The sequence below is a fragment of the Drosophila biarmipes genome, chromosome 3L, assembly GCF_025231255.1.
Source record: "Drosophila biarmipes strain raj3 chromosome 3L, RU_DBia_V1.1, whole genome shotgun sequence".
Lineage (NCBI taxonomy): Eukaryota > Metazoa > Arthropoda > Insecta > Diptera > Drosophilidae > Drosophila > Drosophila biarmipes.
The window spans coordinates 14,113,767-14,134,652 of NC_066613.1; the positions used below are offsets into that span (position 1 = coordinate 14,113,767).

Sequence of the window (20,886 nt, forward strand, 5' to 3'; positions counted from 1 at the left end):
GAAATGCTGTGGGCCCAAACATAAAATTTTAAAAATAATGGTTATGATAGAAAATGTGATTTTGGTACCATCAAGGGTGTGACAAAATATCTATGGCGTGGATCAGCGAAGATCACATATTCTTGCATACAGTCGGCGGGTCTGACAAAACAAATTCGCGACCCAGAGCTGAGAGTCTTAGTTATTACCGGACATAGCTGAACATGAAAATAGGCAGAAGTAAAAATCACTTGTTCACCAACAAGTTTTGATGGTTCAAACACACCTTTAAGGCGAATAAAATTAATTTCCATGCCTAGCAAACAAGAAAATAACAATTAGATATTTATGCGCCTGGTTTCTGACGTTTAAGACTGTCCATATATCAATTTAAGCATTGGAAACGGAATAACACTTTTTCAATGCAAGATCCATATTAATAAGTATTTTACCAAAGCTAATTGTGTGATTATTAAATTTAAAACTAATTAAAAAATGAGAAACTCGGTACGAAACCTAAATTAATGAACCCCCTTCTATCAGTCTCGAATTACGACGCTCAGACACCGTTTAGTATAATCGTCATATAACCACATTCCATCTGGAAATGTCGATCAATTGATTGGCAAGCGTAATAACAATCTTCTCAAAGAAAATGGTCATGGCAATTTAATTTCCGGTTATGGAACACAAATACAAGCAAGCTTCTTCATCAACGTTTAGCAGTCCTTAAAAGTATGCTACAATATTTTTTCACAGCTTTATAGTTTTATTTTATCATTGATCAACAATATTAAAATGTATACCTTAAGGCTTTAAGCAATTTAAGCTTAGCTTCTATCTGTCAGAATATGTATTATTATTAAACCTTTGAAATTGTCTAACTTATAACTTTTTTTTTTTATTATTTTTTTTATGCTTTCGATTTTGTTTTTGTTATTCTTTCGATTTGTTAATACCCTGTATTAGGGGTAAACTATATAGTGTAACACTTTTATCGCACTTCAAAAAAGCTCCGCGATAAAAGCTGCTTTCACTGGCTTTCACCGCCGAAGGCAAAAATCGATACAGTCACAGCTGTTTGTGTACAACAAGTGAAAGGGTCCTGTGTGCCGCAAAACATTACTCAAATATTCATTCCTAAAATCCCAAAGTTCAGGTCCCCAAAAGTGTCCTGTGAGGAGTAATTCCCTGCGGAGTTGGTTTCAATCGAATCGATCAGGATGCCGAGCTCAAGACGCGCGATTCTCAGGCACATATTGTCGGGAATATGCACCAAGATGAATCGCACCAAGTCGGTGCCCACTGACGTCATGGAGACGCCGCTGAACCGATGCCTCAACACCTTCGACATCGCTCTACTGGGTACTTGAAACTAAATAATCGATTACCGGCTTCTTTTAAAGGGATTCGTTTACTATAAAACAATGTGTGGGGTTTCCAAAGACCCATATAAGAAATCTTGTCTAACATCTGTTAGCAGACAAACTTTACAAATATGGTCTTAAGTAAATTCGAATCGGGTAATATTTATTTTCCATTTATTACAAGTGCGCTCTTATCACTCTTTAAACAAACTGATTTCAAAAATTATTTTTTTGCAAAAGCAAATACATCTTTAAGAAAGAAAAAGTGAAATTCCCAAAGGGGTTTCAAAATATAATTTAATAACCTCCAGAGATTTGAGCACTAATCCTACGGAGAAAACACGATTTTTCTTATCTGCATCTTGTGGCACCTAAATTATGGCTTGGGGACAACCAGTAATATGAGCTCCTTGACACTTATCTGTACCACTCATCCCCAGGCATCGGCCATATGGTAGGCGCTGGCATCTACGTACTCACCGGAACTGTGGCCAAGGAGATGGCCGGACCGGGGATCATCTTGTCCTTTGTCCTGGCCGGATTTATCTCCATGCTGGCTGCCCTTTGCTACGCGGAGTTCGGAACCCGAGTGCCCAAGGCGGGATCGGCCTATGTGTACACCTACATCTCGATGGGTGAGTTCTGGGCCTTCGTCATCGGCTGGAACATCCTGCTGGAGCACATGCTGGGAGCAGCTTCGGTGGCTCGGGCCTGGAGCGGATATGTGGACTCAATGCTGGGCGGCTGGATTGGCAATACCACGCTGGAGCTGACTGGTGGGATTCATGAGCCGGGACTCGCTCAGTACCCGGACATCCTGGCCTTCCTCGTCTGCATCGTTTATGCGGCCGCCCTGGCCGGCGGAGTCAAGGCCACGGCGGTGTTCAACAGCCTGCTCACCCTGGTCAACATAGCCGTCATGGTCCTGGTCATCAGCGTGGGATTCTGGTATGCGGACAGCAAGAACTGGTCCGAGGCGGAGGGCGGCTTCCTGCCCTACGGCATCGGAGGAGTCATCGCCGGAGCGGCCACCTGCTTCTATGCCTTCGTGGGCTTCGATTCCATAGCCACGTCGGGGGAGGAGGCCAAGAACCCATCGGTTTCCATTCCCGTGGCCACGGTGATATCGCTGTTTGTGGTGACAGTGGGCTACATCCTGGTGAGTGCCGCCCTGACCCTCATGATTCCCATCAGTGAGATCAATCCGGCTGCCTCGCTGCCTGAGGCCTTTGGGCAACTGAATCTGTCCTGGGCCAAGTACCTGATTTCCATAGGAGCCCTGTGCGGTATGACGACCACCCTGCTGGGATCCCTGTTCGCCCTGCCCCGCTGCATGTACGCCATGGCCTCGGATGGACTGCTCTTCAGCTGCTTCGGCAAGATCAACCCCACCACCCAGGTGCCCCTGCTGAACCTGGCCGTATCCGGGGTGCTGAGCGCCTGTCTCGCCCTGGTCTTCGATCTGGCTAAGCTGGTGGAGTTCATGTCCATCGGAACCCTGCTGGCCTACACCATCGTGTCGGCCAGTGTGATCATCCTTCGCTATCGACCCATGGAGCGGATTCACACGACCATTAGGGTGCCAGCGGTGGCCGGAAGTCCGGATGACGACGACGATGATGATGAGGATGTGGCCTCGCAGTCCAGCATGGATACCTCTTCGCCCACCAGTGAGATGATCGAGGAAGTGCTAGCGGGCAGACTCAAGGCGCAGTTCAGGTGTTTGGAACCGCTTCTCGGACGCTTTGAGCCCGGCTCCGTGGTCTCCGTGGCCGTGATGCTGTTCATCTTTCTGAGCTTCGCCATCTGCGTGGAGCTGAAGGTGTCGTGGACGCAACTTTACACCGGCACCTGGTGGGCCCTGATCATTTATGGATTCATCATATTCGCCGCCAGCACCTGTGTGGCCGTTATAGCTGTCCACAACCAGAACACTCGTGGCCTGGTCTTCAAAGTGCCCCTGGTTCCATTCGTCCCTGCTCTTGGCATCTTTTGCAACATCCTGCTGATGGTCCACTTGGATGCCGTGACTTGGGTGCGCTTCTTTGTCTGGGTCTGCATCGGCATGGTGGTGTACTTCCTCTACGGGATTCGCAACAGCAAGGAGGGCGAGGTCTGCTCCTCCTACTCCATACTGATGACCACTTCCGAGGCTGGCAAGGTGCCGTGGGGATCGTTTAAGGGATCTTCGGGGGGTAAGAAGAGCAGCAAGCACACCATCTTCGAGAGATTTACGGGTCGCACCAAGGCGGAGGACAAGAAGTCCATTGTGGAGGAGAGTGAAAACGAGACCTCCGGATATTCCTAAGTCAATTCTTCCACATCGTATCCAATAGATGACAGCAGATCAGGGACTTAAATCGAAGCGAATATCGGTTGGGAGGAAAGATAGATATTTCGGTTACGGTTTTGGTTTATTATTTTAAAAAGTTAAATGTAAAAAGCTACAAACTTTTGTTACTTTTAGATATTCTTTGCTGTTCACAAGTATTAGTATTATTTTGAAAAATATTATAATTATTGATCCTCGTTTCGCACAAAGGTTTCGCTTATTATTTTGAATCGTTGTGAAGCTGATACAAAGTCTCTATAAATAACCCATTCAAATTCTTCGCATTCCAAAGAAAACCCAACGTTGATCGAGACATATATCGAATGTTTTGGTATCATTATAGCAACGTACCTTTACCACTTAGCTGTCTACAGTGTATTATCCCAAACAATATTGCAGAAATGGTGTAACACAAACATATTTACTCTGCAAACGTACAAATATATTTATTAAACGTTATGCACACGGCATTTGTTGAACAATAGTACATACATACATGTCTTTAAATAAACTATATATATATTTATAACTGTGTAAATAAGCATATACAATATTATATATTTGAAAATATATTAATTCATGTATACAAAGAAGGCGCTGGTTTTTCTTTAAGTTGAAAAGAAAGGATTAAAGATCATTAATATTTGAATATTTTTGAGATCTTTGGTATAACTAAAAGTAATTCGAAATTTTTAATTTATATATATGAAATCATAAAAAAATCGTTCGAAAATTAGGGCAATCTCTTGAGATATTTGCTGTAACTAAAAGGAATGTGATATAAATTCATATCATCATATCAATATTCGTTTTATTTACACCAAAGATCCCAAGAGGTTACCCTTATTTTCTTAGATTTCTTTTCCAGCATTTGTACAGTTGATTCCACTTTTAAGGACCTTTGAAGGCATCCTTCAATCCCAAATTCCAACAGGCAGGCAACCTACCCTAATAAGAAGCGTGGGCCCATATGTTCAGCTGCAGGGATATCTCGGGATCTCGGAATCTCAGCATCGGCCACAGGAAGCAGGTGGTGCACAGGATCATTTGTGAGTCCTTTCGACTGCAGGCTGTATTTAGTGCGTAGAAGCGTAGAATTTCATTAAGGGATGCTGAGAGTCCAAATTTTCCTACCGAAAACTTGTTTTTGGATCAACTGCCGCGGGATGACAACAACAACGGCGCGAATCTCAAAAGATTGCTTCGGCTCTGACCATCCACCAGGCGTAGCGCACTTTTGGGCAAATTTAATTAAATCCAGTAAAAATATTAAACAAGTAAACATCCTTATCTGATTTTTGATTGCATGATTATATCATCGTTTATTGCGCACATATTTCAAAGAAAATCCTCTAGATTTTTTCATAAAAAAAACTGTAACAATGATGACAATATAGAAAAAAGAGGTTTTCCAGCTAGTTTAGTGTCACAAAAGAACAAAAGATGGGTCTCCTCTCGGGTGAAACAGGGTCGCGCGAAAATACAATGCCCAAATAAACGGCGCAATTACAAAATTGGAGAACAGGGCCAAAGTTCGTTCGAATCTATGGTGAAAAATGAGGAAACTTGACAAAAATCCGGTCGAAATCCACCCCATGAAGATAAGATTAAGAATATTTTCCATTCATAAATCGGGTCGGCCTCACTTTTGTGAGGAAAACTGTGAAATTGTTTTACCCCTTTACAATAGCCTAGTATAAGGCCTGGAAAAGCACATATGCATAACAAACCATCTCTCAAGAAGGGGCCTTCTCAGTGAAACTATTTTGGATAATATTTTATTGAAAAATATCCTTTTGATAGCTCAAACAATTGTCACTTAGGGGTTGACAGGGTTAATGGTGTACAGCAGTCTGTACCGCACTTTCTTTTGTGTCCGAGACGAGAATAAGGGGTTAATTTTTTCTTGAAAAATTCATTTTCCGTGACAAGCCAATTTTTTGCCCAGTTCCGTGATACGAAAAGCAGGGTGACCACTATTCTCGGTGTGAAAGAAAGGACTCTTACGGCTTTTCACCTGGGAAATGCCGGTGCTACCCGTATTTAAAATGTGTCGCAAATTACCAACCTCTACGTCCAGAAATGGCAAATCCTTCATGGGTTCTGGGACATCTTTGCCTCGGTTCCCACGCCGTGACTGGTAATAATTCTGCCTAGCATGTGTGCGAGAAAACGTCAATACTACTTCGGCGGGGTATCTCCTCCATACAAATATTTTGGACAATGCCTAATCCTCGGCATGCTGGCATCTGGGAAATGCATCTGGGAAGAACTGAAACTCAAAAAAAGGGCAGCAATTTTCACCTCCTACGCGTAGATACAGATTGTGTGTGACCGAGAAAGTGTTTGCTGTACTTGAACCCATGTTTGTGTCCTTCAAACTGAAGGTACTATGTATGTATCTCAAAGATTGAACAGTAAATCTATTCTAAAGAGCTGAATATTTTCTAAAAAACTTACCTTTTTTGTAAAGAAAATTTATGAAAATTTATTTGGAATACTATAAATACAGGTAGTGGTTTCCAAACTTTATATTTTGAAGGGTTCACATTTATGTCTATAGTCGTGGTATATCTTAAAAAATGTAAGTTCAATGGCATCATTTATTGCATGGGTATGTTTCCCTCCATAACGAAAAGAAAGTTTTAATGGTTTTCATTAACGGTAAGCAGCTTGTCTAATGTTCGACAAGCTCTAGGTTTTTTTAGTACGTTCGTAGTAAATCTTTTTGTCGGAAAAAGCCCCTAGTATATAGTACAGTGGGTATTAATCAGATCAAATTCCCTTGCATGTTTTGCCGTCCACAGAGCGCCGCGTTTCCATGACAGTTTATACACTATTTGAACCAACCACCGCCTAGGTATGTGGTCATTGCACCTGAAATGATTGTTGGCAATAAGCACTTTCTCCAAACACCGCCGACAACCTGTTGTGTTGTATACCCATCCACCTATACTGCACGCTCGAAAGAGTGAGAGTGTATCTTCTGCGGTGCCAGATTCGATTTACAGTTCGTAAGTTGTTTTTACACAGATCCGCTAAATTTTATGAGCACTACTAGTACCAGAAACCATTGAGCTTCCTTAAGTTTTGCGTAAGTAGCTTATAAAAAAACCTTTCTTCTCATTTCATTAAATACACAAGATCTGATATTTTAATAAAGAAGTGGATTTGTGGATTATTTTGACTGTACATATTGATTTACAAAATTTTTGAACTTCTTTTGGAAATGTATTTAGCAACAGAATTTCCAAATGTTCCTTTTGCCTAGCTTATAAAACCTTTCTTATTTGATAAAAATCATAGATAAGATCTGAGACTTTAAAGAAAATAACAACATAAATAATATTATTACATTTAATTTTTTATCAAAATATGTCCAACCTCTGCCACATGTAAATTACGTTATCATACGAATTCCGCTGCAAGTACTTTTAATTGACGTGCTCATCACGTGGTAAAGCTTAATCTACTTTTTTTAAATGCCATATCATCGCCATGCATTTCCCATCCAAACACCACTCACCTCGAGAACTTCACCTTCCACAATTTCATGCGAATCTGAAACTTCGAAATGAGTGTATAAAATAAAACTCCTTCTAGATGGGTGATGCACGACATACCAGCTTGTGTGGTTGTTTGGGGAATGTCGTTGTGAAGGGGCTCCGACTGGAGAACCAGGAAGGGGCATTTGGAATCGGAATCGCGAGGCGTCGTCATCCCGAATTGATGACGCAGCCGATGACGCATTAAGTTGTTTTTACGGTCGGGAGAGAAATCTAGATTTCAGGCCAGCTTGGCAACAACAAAAAACTCGTTCATTCGCACAAAAGCAGAAAGCATGCTGAAATTTAGCGAAGCGAAATCCACGAGTCTCGTAAAAAAGTAACCGCTTTCAAAAGGCAACCAAACGGACTCGGTTTTGGACGCAACGTGTCTGTGTTTTTGAATTCAAATTTAAAATGTAACGTATTCTTGGTGGGGCTTGGAGCACAGTGGGGCAAAGAGGCGTTGAAGGTCAAATTATTTCACCAGTTAACTTAATAATGTTGGATTTTATATTTCAGTATGGTGAAATAAATATACCTTTTTCATTACTTTTAAATTATTATAATAAGAAAAATAGATTAGCTGTAAACTTAAATTATTAAAAAAATGTTTTCCCAAATTATTTAATTCTTCAAAAATAGTTCAAAGTGACATAGCCTTGGATCCCCAATTAACGATTTCTTTTAAACGTAATTTTTACTGTTTCAAATTAATCACTATTTCAGACCATGATGAAACTCAAATGTGATTTACTGAATAAAAGTTATATGCATTCGCGTACCTACCTATGTATGTACATTGTACGTGATTATTTCTATAGAATATACTTCCCGTACATATATTTAATCGCATGAGTAAGTGCAGTGACCAGAGCGAAACAATAAGTGCTGGCGAATAAGTAAGGCATCCATATACAGAGCTATTTCTGTATAAAACAATATATTTTTTAATTACAACGTGATATCGCCGCCCTTATAATTTAACCCCTTTTTGGTTGGAATCGTGTCACGGTACCAGTATAATTCTCGTTTAAATCTTCTTTTTGAGAAACAGATGCAAAAATGTGGAAAGGGAAGGGGCGTTGGAAGAGGAAGAGTGAGACGGCGTTGTGTTGTTGTTGTTTGTTCAGTTCGCGATTTTCTCATTCGTATTTATCGGCTACTTCGTGGGAAGAAGAAGAAAGCGAAACGGACGTTGCGTTTCAAAAAGAGCGTTACATTATGGAGAATTCAATCGAAGAGAGCAGGGAAAGGCATTGATAAAAACCAATGCCCAAAATACGGTGCTGTGTGTACAGTTGCGGTGAAAATCATAGCATTGGAAATATATTTTACAAGACAGAATGATCTAGCATTTGAATAAAACAAAAAATGGTATAGTAAACTTTTTAAAGAAAATATGACTATTTGAATATTCTATTATTATTTTTAATGTAGCATTTCTCTTACTTTGAGTTGAGTTCCGAAACTGGTAACACTTTCTTCTTTTTCTTCTCGGTTGCTATTATCTTGTCCGCAGTTGTGCGGCTGTGTATCCTCAGACGGATGTCTTCAGTGGGAAATCACCTTGCGCCAGCTGCAACTGCATCGCATGTACAGCCCTGCACCGATGCACTATATCCCTGTGGTGCTTAGGGGTGGAATAGTGCAGCTGACATAGAAATCTACCTGCGACATAATGCCGCTCGGTGGTTCTTACCTGCTCCTCGAAGATCTCTGATCACTACCTTCCGTCGCTGTCGTAATTCCTGCGTAGCCCAGTGATCCTCGTTTCGGGACAGCTGCAAAAATCATGAAATTGTCTGCACCGCGAAGGCAAACAGCACCACATACACACACAAATGAGTAATGATCACGCACAGGAAGAAAATCGATGATCGATTCGATGGATCCAAAAGAGTGTAGCGACCTACCAATATTTAAATATGGGGGAGTCATTTTACTATCTGAATTTAATTTTACTACAAAATAGTACTTACGGGATTTATAGCCCCGATTTTAAAACATTGCATTGGTTGTATTGATCAAATTCCTAACAGTTTTAATATGTTTAATTTGTATAATTTCACGTTATATACTTACAATTAGTAGTTTGAGTTAGGAATTGAATTGTATTGAATTAAATTTGTATATATTATATATGTATAAATTTGAAAATATTTGAAATTAGCAAGTAAAAACTTTATAATATATAATGAAATAATAATAAACCCTAAAATAAAAAAATACTCTTAGCGCTTGCTAAAAATTATTTTAAGAGCTCTGGTTATATGTATATACATATTTGAGAATTAAAAATATTATTTCAAAAAATCTGGTAAAATACAACCTTATCAAAGCTAAAGAAAACCACATTTATTTAAGACTCAAAACCACAGCAGATAAATTCAAAGTATAGCGGGTACCATGCGGGTGTTTTTTCCCGCGGTACCTATTGAAACCAAATAGAACATCGGTTGACTGTACTTTAGTACTTTGAACCTAGAATTTAACATGTTATTTGTTTACTAACCCCCTATCTAACTAACTTATGCCTTCGTTTGATTAGTGCGCAGATTATTATGTAAAATCGAACAAGTTTTAAGGGTTGCTGTAAAGATAGTGTTGATACAGCGCCGTATTTCGAATCGAGTCGGAAATGGGAATTTCAGCGTTCAACGCAATTTTTTCAAAAATAACGATGCTCCCGCTCGCGCTCCCGCTCTCTCTCTCTCTCCCTCTCGGTTGACATTTCATTTTGAAAAGTAACATTGCTCTCGGTCTTCCTCTTCGTGCGTGTGCCCAAGCAAGAGCGAGCGAGACGGAGGGAGACGGATCGGCTCACGAGAGAGCGCCCGAGAGCGCGCTTGCCCATTCTCCTTGCTTCGTGCTTCCACCAGTCGACAGTCGACAACGGTCACATTTCAATTTCAGTCTTCAATTCAAAAAAATACTGCGGAGAAGACGGTCGCGTTCGTTTCGTTTCGCGAATTCAGTGAACGATTTGTTTTAAAATCGCCGCATTTCGTCAGTAAATACCCGCATTGCATTGCTCATGGCCGCGCTAAAGTTAACCCACTAAGTTTAAACGTCAGTTTAAATCGAAATTAATCGCAGACTAAACGGCGCGTCGCTAAATGTCAAAACAATTAACAGCCAAGTACAGCCAGGCTAAAGAGGAATAGCAGAAGTAACACGAGGAAGAAGAAGAGTAGAAGCGCAGAAGAATAAGAAGAGTACGAAGCGAGAGCAAGAACTGTGATAAAGTTAAAGTGGTAAACAAGCAAGCATGGATAACAGTAGCGGCCAAAACAGCAGAGCAGCGTCATCGGCGGCGTCGACCATCAAAATAGTTAGCCACAACACCAACTATTCATCACCAGCCTCGCCAACAGTGGCGTCCAGCTCCAGCTCATCCACCTCCCCCTCCTCCTCTGCCGGCAGCAGCATGAGCTCCAGCCAGGAGGACACCGTACTGGGCCTGTTCACGCCGAAAAAGGAGTTTGCCCACGCCAAGGTGCTGCAGACCATCCGGGAGAAGCTGCAGACGCCCGGCGGAGCCTGTGAGCTCCAGGCCCTGGGCATCGCCGCGGAACCCACGGACCAGCAGCCCGTCAAGCTGATCCAACAACGCTACCTGATCAGCGCCCAGCCTAGTCACATCTCGGCAGCCGTGGCCGCCAAGACGCCCGCCTCGTACCGCCACCTGGTCGATCTCACCGCCTCCAATCTGCGCTGCGTGGACATCTTCACCGGGGCCCAGTTCCTCTGCCGGATTGTCAACGAGCCACTGCACAAGGTCCAGCGCGCCTACTTCCAGCTGCAGCAGCAGGACGAGGAGCTGCGCCGCAGCACGATCTATGGCCATGAATTGATCCGACCCGTGCACGCCATCATACCGCTGTCGAAGGATCGCACCTACATCCTGATCGCGCCCGTGCCCCAGGAGAGGGACTCCACGGGCGGGGTGACGGGGGTGTACGAGAACCTGCACACCTACATCCGCCACGAGAAGCGACTGTGCGAGACGGAGGCTAGGGCCATCTTCCACCAGATCTGCCAGACCGTTCAGGTGTGCCACCGCAACGGGATTATCCTCAGGGACCTCAAGCTCAAGCGGTTCTACTTCATCGACGAGGCCAGGTGAGTTGCGTCCAGGTGACACCTTCAAAAAACCCATATACCAGTCGGTCATATGTATGTATACATATGTACACCCGTACCCACCTTATACCAACTCAATTGCATATGGCTAGTCGCTTTATTTTGCAATTCGATGGAAACTCGTTATGAGCGAGAGATCTTGTTTGTGGTCGTGTGTTGGTGGTGCCACAATTGTTGCTCTTGTTATTGGCCCATGTTGTTGCTAGTGCTGCCGCTGCTGCTGCTGCTGCTGGCGCCGTCGTTGTGGGTAACATTGAACATTTAACAAGTGTTGCAATCGAATCACCAATAGGCCAAAAAAACAATTATACTGACAGGCCACATGAACGCTCGGCGTACGTCTGTGTGCACAGCGCAGGGGGAAATAATAGTGGCCACTATATTCTGGTATTTGCAAAAATAATTCTGTTATTCGGAGGTTTTAGGAGAATCTACCTTTAAAGTCAGCTTAGATGTGATAAAGAAAATTTTAGTATTTAAATAATTTGTGTTAAATATTTAAAAAAATGTCAATAAAATAATTTTTAATATTTTATTTTAAACAGCATATAAATTATTTCCTATTAATTCAGCTGGCAAAATTATGATTAAATCCTTTTTAACATTTAAATAATATTCGTGGTAATTTTTGTGTACTAAATATAATTAATTTGTGTACTTTTATACGATTCCTTAAATAGGATAATAATAATGATGTTAATAGTTTTTATTTTTATTTAATTTTTTTTCTTATTATTATTAACTATTTATCTAAAATTTTTACTTTTTAACGCATTTAATTATTACCCAATTTTCTGGTATACTCCCAAAAACGTATTTCCTTGACCTCCACTGTACCTGTGTACAGACACACAAGGGCCAGTGTGCCACAGTGGTGGTGGAAATATTGGCCCACCCGTTTTTCATTACACATTTTGGAAGCTAGCATTGCCACATTTCAAGAATTGTTCAACACAGCACTTGCAATGTGGGCTGGGGGCGGTGGGTGACGCGGGAAGGCCACCCACTACAGTGTTCTCTTGACTTGTGCAGCTCGGGAGTGAGAGAGCGTCAACACGTTGATTACTGTGGCTGATGAAATATTGACCCCACCTTCCGCTCAAAACGTATTTTCGCATATGCTAATAAACACGAGTGTATCGAAAAAGCGCTGTCTCTCCGTTCTTATTATCATCGCTTTTTTGCCCTGACATCAGCAGGGAATGACGTGAACAATTGTTCGATTCCGATTCCGTATGGCTTACAATTAGCGCAATATCTGCTGATTTTTTCGTCATTTCGCCGTTCTGTGCCAAGAGCAAAAACGGCGGAAGGAACAAACCCATAGATCTCTATCTCTATGTAGCATATAGCTCTCTCACCTTGGCGAGCAATAAACAACCTGTGTTCAATGCGATTCGAATGCGATGCGATTATTAGCGCTCATTTCCATTCGAAAAATGGTATATAGACAAAAGTACTGAGTGTACACACTATATAGGCGTGTGTATCCATATCTATAGCCATATCCATGTCCGGAGGGGCGCCGCACACACGCGCATCCAAACAACGAACCGAATTTTAAGGTCACCATGCGGTGAATGGCCCTGACTCTGATCTTCTGTATTTTTAACGCATTTATATGCCCAGTGCCTCCTATATACAAACGCATGTAAATCTGTGGTCATACTTTTCTTTTGTGTGCTCTCCGCCTGCCCGCACATAAATACCTCCAAGGTGTTTGAGCACTTATCTGCCGCCGGTTTTCCGTATTTCGTTTCTGATTTTATTTTAACCTCTATCGCACGTTCAATTTGTGCCAAACCGGAGGGGGAAAGAGATCCCCAAGACGCTCTTTAGAGCCCCTCACATCTCGCATCGAGGTCACCAGCTGTAACAATTCTCCACTTCACCTCTCCACTTGTGTTCCGTGCACAGAAAAATTTGTTTAATGTTTTTATCGATTCATACAAAGCCTTGATCTTAAAAAGTATCATTTGGTATTCTCATACCTTGGTGCAAAAATTTACCTTGATCTTAAAAATATCCATCTAATATTTGATGACTGAATGGGGAAATGAAAACATAAAGATGGCATGTATATTTGGAAAAAATATATGTTCCTCTAAAGAAAATATACATATAACTTTACCTTAAGACATAGGAAAACCATATTATATTTATTGCATTATCACATATAACTGCAATGGGCTATATCTTTAAAGTTTATCAAGATACACCTATCAAATAACTTGTATTTTATAGAATCTTTAAGATTGCGCTTTTAAAAAGTGCTTTAAAGTACTTTACCACCCAATCCTCATGATATCAACTTAAAGGTACGGCGTTTCTTGCAGTGTACACTGTAATTTGTGACGAGGAGAGGCGCGTTTTCAAAGCTTGTTTTCGTTCAGGGTCAGCTCGAGGTTTTTTTGGCCCGCTTTGTGTTTGGCTCTTTTGGATGTTTGGATACCAGACCACGGCGACCGTGTGTTTGTATACCTCTCGGTTCGCTATCGGCGGACCCCGGCGCACACCTCGCAGCCCCCGAGCCCCACGAGTTCGGATTTCGGATCCCAGCAGAAGCGCCGTTGCAGCAACAAGTTGCGATACGTATACGTCACTTCACTCACTCGCAGCTGACTCTCTGGCGGCTCTATTCGCTGTGTTTGCAGGCGTTTTCGTTACTTTTTGCTTTTTGCATTCGAATGTGGGCCAATGTCAATGGAGTGGCCCAATGGAGCAGTGCAGGGGCGGCGGCGGCGGCGGCGGCGGAGGCACTCGCTCATGGGTGTCGGGGGTCGCAAGCTGCGCTTTCGTCACCAATTCCAGTCAACTCAAGTCAACTCGACTCAACTTCACTCACAATGCTCTCTCGGCCAATTCGCCTTTTGACTTGTCAACACGCCAACGCCAACGACAAACTATACCAACTACAACGGAAACCCCGTGGCCGATCGATTCAAGTCTCCTCGATATTGCGCTAGCTAATGGCCCCACAAAATCGGGGGTTATGCAAGTCGCAGGGATTGCACATGATATGTAGAGCTCGACGCTGGGTCTGCTGTACGGGGTACAGTTGCGATCAGAATAATGGCTATCCGAGCTCAAGGTGTAGCCAGTCTATGAGTATTCTTAGCCTAAAAATAGCTTCCGAACTGGTTATTTATAGAACCCTCTGTCAAAATAAAGACATCAATATTTTATTGGAATTTTTTCCTCTTGCTATTACAGAACCAAACTGCAGTACGAATCGCTGGAAGGCTCAATGATCCTCGACGGCGAGGACGACACCCTGAGCGACAAGATCGGCTGCCCATTATACACCGCTCCGGAACTCCTGTGCCCCCAGCCCACGTACAAGGGCAAACCGGCGGACATGTGGTCGCTGGGCGTGATCCTCTACACCATGCTGGTGGGTCAGTATCCGTTCTACGAGAAGGCCAACTGCAACCTCATCACCGTGATCCGGCACGGCAACGTCCAGATCCCCATGACGCTGTCCAAGTCGGTGCGATGGCTTTTACTGTCGCTGCTGCGAAAGGACTTCACGGAACGCATGACCGCAAGCCACATTTTCTTGACACCGTGGCTGCGGGAGCAACGCCCCTTCCATATGTACCTGCCCGTCAACGTGGAGGTGGCCGAGGACTGGAGCGATGCGGAGGAGGAGGACGAAGGCACGTCCACCGATGCGATGGACGAGGATGAGGTCGGACTGTGCCCGTCTGTGGGCGACAAGCACGAGTACGAGGACATTGGCGTTGAGCCATTGGACTACACCCGCACTACCCTCCAGATGGCCCAGAATGCCAACGTCCTGTCCACGGAGCCCGAGCCAGATACGGATGTGGACATGGGCTGATTGGCGCTCGTGGAGTCACCCACGGGCAGCTTTCTGGGACACGCTGGCGCGTAGGCTGCAGCCGGCTGAATGCCGGCTGATCAGCCGCCGGGATAGGACATATCGGATGATATGACACTGTGGACATCCTGGCCTCCTGGTCGCGCCGACTCCGACTGCGTTCCACGTCGTCTTCCTGCAGGTGGTACTGCCAACAAAGACTTAAAGCCTCGCTTAGACACTCTCTTAGACAAGAACTCACTGCCTTCCAATCGCGCTGCGGCCCCGATCCGTTCAAGAATCGCGCCGCTGCGCAGCCTCCTCTGCAAACGATTCTTCCTAAACAAAAACCTACCTATGTACAATACATTTAACATTTTAATTTTTTTGCAAACTGTTGATCTTATCAAAGGACAGTCGCCCTGATTTGTTTTTGGGCTTTAAAACACATTAGTTTCCATGTTAAAAATGCAACGAATGCAAATTGTTATTTATTATTTAATACTTCTGTATTACGCTTCGTCTACTATTAAAATCTTGTAAGTGAACATCGTAAAAAATCATAATACATTGAAATTTGATCTCACCAAGAACAACAACGACTACGAAGGTAGTGCTTTATCTTAAGGGTTGTGGGATAAAGATATATACTCTAGAATTTCATCATCAGTCTTTATTCAAGAAGTATGTCTCATTCAAGCAAACATAAGTTATTAGTACAACATAAAACACAATGTTGTTGGGTTCTATTTAAATTCAACGGAACTGAATGGCCACAAAAGATGAAAACAATGAGTCAGGGGTAAACAAGATTTTTCGGGACTGCGTATGCGTCACTTTGTTTACTAATAAAACATTCAACATATGATTAGAATCAGATAAATATTATTGTCAAAATATCAAAACAAAACTCGATTCCATATTGTTTTTTCGAGTCTAATCTCTCTTTGTGTAGGTGATAATTGATCGCGACTTTTTTCAAAATTGCCAACAATCCAGCGAATTCTGAGAGCGGAAGTTCTGAATATTAGTAAGGCTGTGGGATTCCTAATTACTGTGTAGATTCCCAGGTTGATAATGCAACCAAGTGACTTTTAGTTATCAGGCTGGCGAACGTGACTTTGCCTGCGGAAATATTTGTGACTTTGCTCTACAATAACAATAAACTAATATTGTGAAAAGCTGCGAATGCGGAGGTCCCACGACTGTCATCTGATGTGTCGACGTGACGGGGTCTTTCGATTCGCATGTATGCCCCGGGTTTTTGGCTCTGTGTGCGCCTGAGTATTTTACCTGTGGCCGAGCACTTTGTTCAGATTATGAAATTGCCGAACGCAGAACGAGAACTGCGCAGAACGCGAAAACTGCTGACGGCTACGTCACCTTCAGATTGTGACTATCAATTTTCGGAGCCCAGTGCCACGCATGAACTTTTCCCAGATACGAGCGATCGCTCCAGAACCGACTGGAAAATACCCATTCTGGAAAGTTTTATCATTACAAGCTGATATAGGGTATACATTTTTGGTATAGATATAATAAATACATTGATATGCACCCTAAGTAATGTTATGAAATATAGTCTTGGGGAACTTCAGCAAAGATTTCTTATAATATAAAGAAGTATTTGTCAACATATTCTAAAAAAGGGTACTCGAATCTGTACTTTTTCTAGATACGAGTGATTTTTACAGATCTGACAGATTCTGAAAACTTCCACTTTCTGAACTGACCCATTCTGAAAAGGAATTATCACAACAGTCCCATGTAGGTTTGGGATCACAATGGATGCAAAAAAAAAAATATACTAATATCTAATCTAAGAAATGTAGTAATATCAAATCTCTGATTTCTTTCAAAATTAAGATGCATTTATCAAAATGTACCATGTAAGATAGGTGGATGAAGCTTCGTGGTCGTAGACTCCCCTTAATAAAAGACTTAAGGGGTAAAACCTAATGTCATGTACAGTTTGATAAGAATTTGAAGGGGCTTATGGAACGGAACGAATGATCCAGAATTTTTCGCATTCTTAGCCAACCCGAAAGTCGAGATTCTATGTAACCTGCCTGATGGTTTTTGACACAATGCTTTACTTTTTAACGAACACCTAAAGGGGTCAGAATCCAGAAAAAGTATGTTAAATGGAAAGTACAAAGGTGCACTAGATATGAGTCTAGCCCAGTTACAAATTCACTTTTAAGGTTCTAAAACCTTAAGTGCGTTGACAACCATAAAGAAGAGCAGAACAGTGACAGTTACGCTACTTTCCCTGACCCCAAAGTAGCCGTTACACGTTTCTTTGTTATGACTTTGTGCTATTCTAAAGATTCTCCGTACACTTCTTTGTTTGATTGACAATCTATTTTTCTTACCTTGCATAAAGTGAATACTGTCTACAATTATATGATAGTCTAAGGTATACCTATTTGAGTATGAGTTGAATTAGCCATTTATTCGGATTTCTTGAATCACTTTCAATGTTGTAAAACTTTATGCTCCATTTTGCAATGTCTATAAAGCCGCTTATAAACTGCCAGCGAGATAGGAGATGCTTTCTCGACAGATCGGACAGTCTGTGCGCTATTTCAAGTCAATCAAATGCTCAGTTAAGGTATTTAGCGCAAAAATCTCGGCAGTTTCGTGCCTAATTGCGGAAACAGTGTTCTAAATAACTTTAAATTGTTGCAATTGTATGAGTACGTGCTCGCACGCATGGCACATATGTGCGTAAAATTGTGTATTTTAGACTTCTGTCCCCAAAATGTGCAGTTCCTGTCTATTTATTTTGCTGCATTTCAGTCGGCTTACATCAATCGTTGCGAATCTTCCCAAAATCAACCTTCTGCGCCACACAGATACTTCTGTATCTTTTTGTTAAGATGCCAACTAATTTTTCGTAGTGTCATTTATCGTAGTGGTTCCCTGAAGTCTAGCCTTGATGGGCTTAACCTCCACCACAATCAAAATGAATAAATACCTACATACATTAACCAATTTCCATGAATTGTATTTTCTTGTATTGCCTTTGCACAACCGGGGGAAATTGGTTACCATTGAGAACCCAAAGTTCAGATAGAAACTTTTGAAGAGCTTTATGGCTCAGAAAAGGGCGGTAACGATTAATTTACTTTTTGGGTTGGTGAAGCGAATGGTAATGATAAATTTACATTTTTAAGTCGGAAAACCGAATGTAATGATTAATTTAAATCTTTATCTCGGGATGACGACAGTCTATTTTTGTTTTCATCACTAAGTCTGCTAAGTGTGCTTTTACCTTTATCTTTAAAAAGCATTTAAGAATTCATATAACCGCAAATAAAGGAAAACAAAAAGTGTTTTTAATTTTCTCCAAGCAAATACTATGTCACATTCAGAGATAACGATATCTAGGCCCTTACATCATTGTGATATTCAACTTGCAGTTATTAAGAAGTAAACTTTTATGGAGTGGTTTTAAAGTTTTTCAAACAAAGATGAAATTATAAAATGTACACACATCTGTTAGTTTTCATTTCACAATTTAAGATCAAATTGCGTTACTTTGAGCAATAATGACGTGTACTCAGTTCTCACAATGAATTTCGAGTAAAAGTCTAAATCATTGAGTTTTCTTGCGAATGGAAAAAGTCAATTTCCTTGATGGAAAAACACTAGATTTTAAATCCGAGATCTTAAAAAAGAGATTGTGTGATTTCTGAGTTTTAATTTTTAACGTATAAAATAACGCTTTTTTTGATCTTGCCCATAAAGTTTGTAAAACAAATTCGTAAAAAATCAAGTACTCCTTATGAAGTGAACAGCTATCAAATTTAACGGAAATTGTGTAGTGTTGCAAAGAAGCATTAGTAGAATAATCGATAGTATAATTATCGCGCTTTGAAATTAATCGACGGCCAACCTAAAATTATAAAGTTATAAGAAAATGATCCAAAGATGCATGGATCCCATGTGGGTTTAAACAATTTACCCGTCGACTGTCTGCTGTGCATCTTTGATTACTGCTCGGAGGCGGACCTTCTGTGCCTGTGCAAGGTGGATCCGTATCTGGAGGACATAATAGACACCTACTGTTTCTACCAACTTTCATACGACCTGCTACTTTGTGGACACCGGAATAATCCCAGAATCGAGCAGAGGTATGTAGGTGATTAAGTCAATATATAACACAAGCTAACATAATAACCGTAGAAACCGAAAGCGACAGAAGAACTATGAACGGATTGAAGTGTCCCGGAACTGGGTTAGTGGAACCTACTCCGAACGCCCCTACTTCCACCACTTCCAGATGTTCCCCACCAAACTGTGTCTGGAGGCACAGTACCTGTACATTACCCATGCCGGCTACCTGCGAAAGTACCGCCGCTCCAGCTACGATGCACTGCAGCGGCGCTACGAGGAGGAGATCAGTACATCTACTCACACCGACATCTCGGATTTCGTCAAAAAGCAGGACACCATATTCGCAGGTCGGGTGTGCGGGTCGTGCTTTCACTTGGATGCTGATGGCATCACGGAACAAAGGATGCACCCCGTCAACGAGTACCTCTATTGCGTGGACTTTGTCAAAGATCTGTTCGCCACCAGCACCGACACATGCTGCAAATTGTGGCAACGAAGTCAGGAGTTCGGAATGACACACTTCGACATGGCAATGAATCTGTCGCGCGCCTTCAGATCCCTGAAACTCAGTTCAGATGGCCAGTGGCTTTATGGGGGTCTCTACTCGGACAAGGGTGACCGCCGGGCTCTGAGGGCTGTTCACGTGGAGAGGTAATATTTAATCTTTGTCAAAATAAGTTGAAAGTTTAGGTGATATGTGTTTTTCGTATTTTCCTTTAAATTAGAAGCTCTAGACTGTAATAATTATTAATCATAATAGAAGCAAGATTATTTTGGTCTGCGAAAAGAATCCTATGGTTTCAAAAATAATTTTTAACAATTTCCTTTTTAACAGTGGCGAGGAAGTAGTTTTCAACTCAAACACAATGTCTATTTACGACCTAAAACTAAAAGATGACCAAGTTATTTTCACGGCCAACTTTGATGCGACGTTTCGGATGTTTGATCGACGAGTCGATCGAGATGTGGCAATTTGGGAGGATCCGTTCGACTCTTCCTTTTACTCCCTGGAGTACGACGGACTGTATGCGGCGCTAGTCGGCACCAACAGACATTCGCGGGTCAATCTGTACGACATAAGAATGCCACAATATGTACAATTATATTTTCCCGGCAGGACGCGAGAGCACAAAGGATTTTCACCCGTGTACAGCCTTGCATGTGATAGCCAATATATGTTTGTAGCCACCGATCATAACCTTCGAGTGTTTGACTTTAAGGCAAGCTGTGGAATCCGGAGGGACTACAGCAATATTAAAGGATTTATATGAACGTAATTATATTCATCTGATTACCAAATATACTTGTAAAATGTAGATCACCAATATATGTTCAATGGTCATTATTGTCTTGGACCAATATAACATGTTTAATTGAAAAATAAAAATTATTATTTTAAGAATTAATAAGTTATTGAAAAAAGTACTTTAAGCAATCATTGTAGTCTAAGAGACTTTTTACAACATTAGGTTATATTAGGAAACAGAAAAGCTAGTTGTTGTATTTAAGTAAAGCTCTAGTCACCCCTAAATTAAATTTCGAATGGTGTCTAAGACTCCAAAAAACCAACGG

General features: G+C 41.8%; 3 protein-coding genes and 1 long non-coding RNA gene across 5 annotated transcripts; 3 read left to right on the forward strand and 1 right to left on the reverse strand.

Annotated features, from left to right (window-relative positions):
• Positions 1–1,061: 1,061 nt before the first annotated feature.
• On the forward strand, positions 1,062–4,271 carry LOC108028790 (cationic amino acid transporter 4). The gene is made up of 2 exons (XM_017100772.3): positions 1,062–1,344; positions 1,787–4,271. Exons 1-2 carry the CDS (start codon positions 1,203–1,205, stop codon positions 3,652–3,654), a joined length of 2,010 nt encoding a protein of 669 aa, XP_016956261.1. The 5' UTR covers positions 1,062–1,202; the 3' UTR covers positions 3,655–4,271.
• Positions 4,272–6,416: 2,145 nt separating this feature from the next.
• Positions 6,417–6,909, reverse strand: LOC127010795 (uncharacterized). Of its 2 annotated transcripts, none has more exons than XR_007763591.1 (2): positions 6,621–6,909; positions 6,417–6,555 (listed from the first exon to the last, which is right to left on the reverse strand). It is a non-coding gene; the product is annotated as an uncharacterized LOC127010795 (long non-coding RNA). The 2 variants fall into 2 exon arrangements; XR_007763592.1 differs by having other exon boundaries at positions 6,605–6,909.
• Positions 6,910–10,134: 3,225 nt separating this feature from the next.
• On the forward strand, positions 10,135–15,791 carry LOC108028581 (tribbles). Its single transcript, XM_017100489.3, has 2 exons — positions 10,135–11,348; positions 14,583–15,791. Exons 1-2 carry the CDS (start codon positions 10,495–10,497, stop codon positions 15,211–15,213), a joined length of 1,485 nt encoding a protein of 494 aa, XP_016955978.1. The 5' UTR covers positions 10,135–10,494; the 3' UTR covers positions 15,214–15,791.
• A 3,252-nt stretch (positions 15,792–19,043) lies between these two features.
• Positions 19,044–20,883, forward strand: LOC108028507 (F-box/WD repeat-containing protein 4). Its single transcript, XM_017100389.3, has 3 exons — positions 19,044–19,331; positions 19,384–19,965; positions 20,150–20,883. The coding sequence occupies exons 1-3, from the start codon at positions 19,129–19,131 to the stop codon at positions 20,583–20,585; spliced, it is 1,221 nt and encodes a 406-aa protein (XP_016955878.1). The 5' UTR covers positions 19,044–19,128; the 3' UTR covers positions 20,586–20,883.
• Positions 20,884–20,886: the final 3 nt, after the last annotated feature.

Bases quoted from the DNA above. Each gene is read 5' to 3' on its own strand.
- LOC108028790 (XM_017100772.3), top strand. From the start codon at position 1,203: ATGCCGAGCTCAAGACGCGCGATTCTCAGGCACATATTGTCGGGAATA. The intron at 1,345-1,786 runs GTACTTGAAACT...ACTCATCCCCAG, and splicing joins CTTCGACATCGCTCTACTGG to GCATCGGCCATATGGTAGGC.
- LOC108028581 (XM_017100489.3), top strand. From the start codon at position 10,495: ATGGATAACAGTAGCGGCCAAAACAGCAGAGCAGCGTCATCGGCGGCG. The intron at 11,349-14,582 runs GTGAGTTGCGTC...TTGCTATTACAG, and splicing joins TACTTCATCGACGAGGCCAG to AACCAAACTGCAGTACGAAT.
- LOC108028507 (XM_017100389.3), top strand. From the start codon at position 19,129: ATGCATGGATCCCATGTGGGTTTAAACAATTTACCCGTCGACTGTCTG. The intron at 19,332-19,383 runs GTATGTAGGTGA...TAATAACCGTAG, and splicing joins AATCCCAGAATCGAGCAGAG to AAACCGAAAGCGACAGAAGA. The intron at 19,966-20,149 runs GTAATATTTAAT...CCTTTTTAACAG, and splicing joins AGGGCTGTTCACGTGGAGAG to TGGCGAGGAAGTAGTTTTCA.